Source organism: Xyrauchen texanus, chromosome 25 (genome assembly GCF_025860055.1).
Source record: "Xyrauchen texanus isolate HMW12.3.18 chromosome 25, RBS_HiC_50CHRs, whole genome shotgun sequence".
NCBI classification, from domain to species: Eukaryota; Metazoa; Chordata; class Actinopteri; order Cypriniformes; family Catostomidae; genus Xyrauchen; species Xyrauchen texanus.
The window spans coordinates 120,001-120,789 of NC_068300.1; the positions used below are offsets into that span (position 1 = coordinate 120,001).

The 789-nt window shown below is 41.8% G+C and overlaps 1 protein-coding gene across 1 annotated transcript in view; it reads left to right on the forward strand.

Annotated features, from left to right (window-relative positions):
- LOC127618772 (sodium/hydrogen exchanger 9B2) overlaps window positions 1-526 on the forward strand; it is a 19,393-nt gene extending 18,867 nt beyond the window's left edge. Inside the window, exon 12 of the mRNA XM_052091412.1 lies at window positions 383-526. Within this exon, the coding sequence (XP_051947372.1) occupies window positions 383-438 (56 nt within the window). The 3' untranslated portion in view covers window positions 439-526. The remainder of the gene's footprint in view (window positions 1-382) is intronic.
- Window positions 527-789: the final 263 nt, after the last annotated feature.

Genomic DNA, 789 nt, shown 5'->3' on the forward strand with positions numbered 1-789 from the left:
TTTTCCTCATGGGGACTGACAAAATGTCCCCACAAGGTCAAACATTTGGGGTTTTACTATCTTTATGGGGACATTTGGTCCCCACAAAGTGATAAATACACGCTCACACACACACGCACACAACACCCACACTCACACACACTCACACACAACACCCAAACAACACCCGCACAACACAACACACACACACACACACACACAACACCCACACACACACAAACACACACACAAACACACAACACAACACACACACAACACACAAACACACATATACAAACACACACACACACACACACACACTCTCACACTGACATGGTGAGAACACACACACACTAATGTCATAATTGTGCAGTGATTTGTTGTTGTTTCTGTGTATTTGTAGATCAGTCTGCGTGTGTGAGCACTCGTGAAGTTGACGGGCTGGAGACCAAACTCTGAAACACAAACATCTCAGTATTTACTCTAAAATACAGCTTACACATACATCCACATGTGTTTAAAACTGACGAGATGTTCAGTACAATAAACTATTATAAACTATAATCATTGTGCGTGTTTGTGTTTTTGTGTACGTACACGTGTGTGTCTGTGTGTGAGTGTTTTAATAAAAAAATGTCTAACTGATTTAGTGTGGGTTATTGTTTGGTAGTTCGTGGAACAGACAGTCTCTATGAGATATCTAGGTGATACAGTCTCTATGAGTTGTAGTTTATGTGACCTGTCTGATGTCTCAAGGCAGCTAGCAGACGTTCGGATTAACCAGTTTGTCTGCTTCCTGACCTGGGCTTC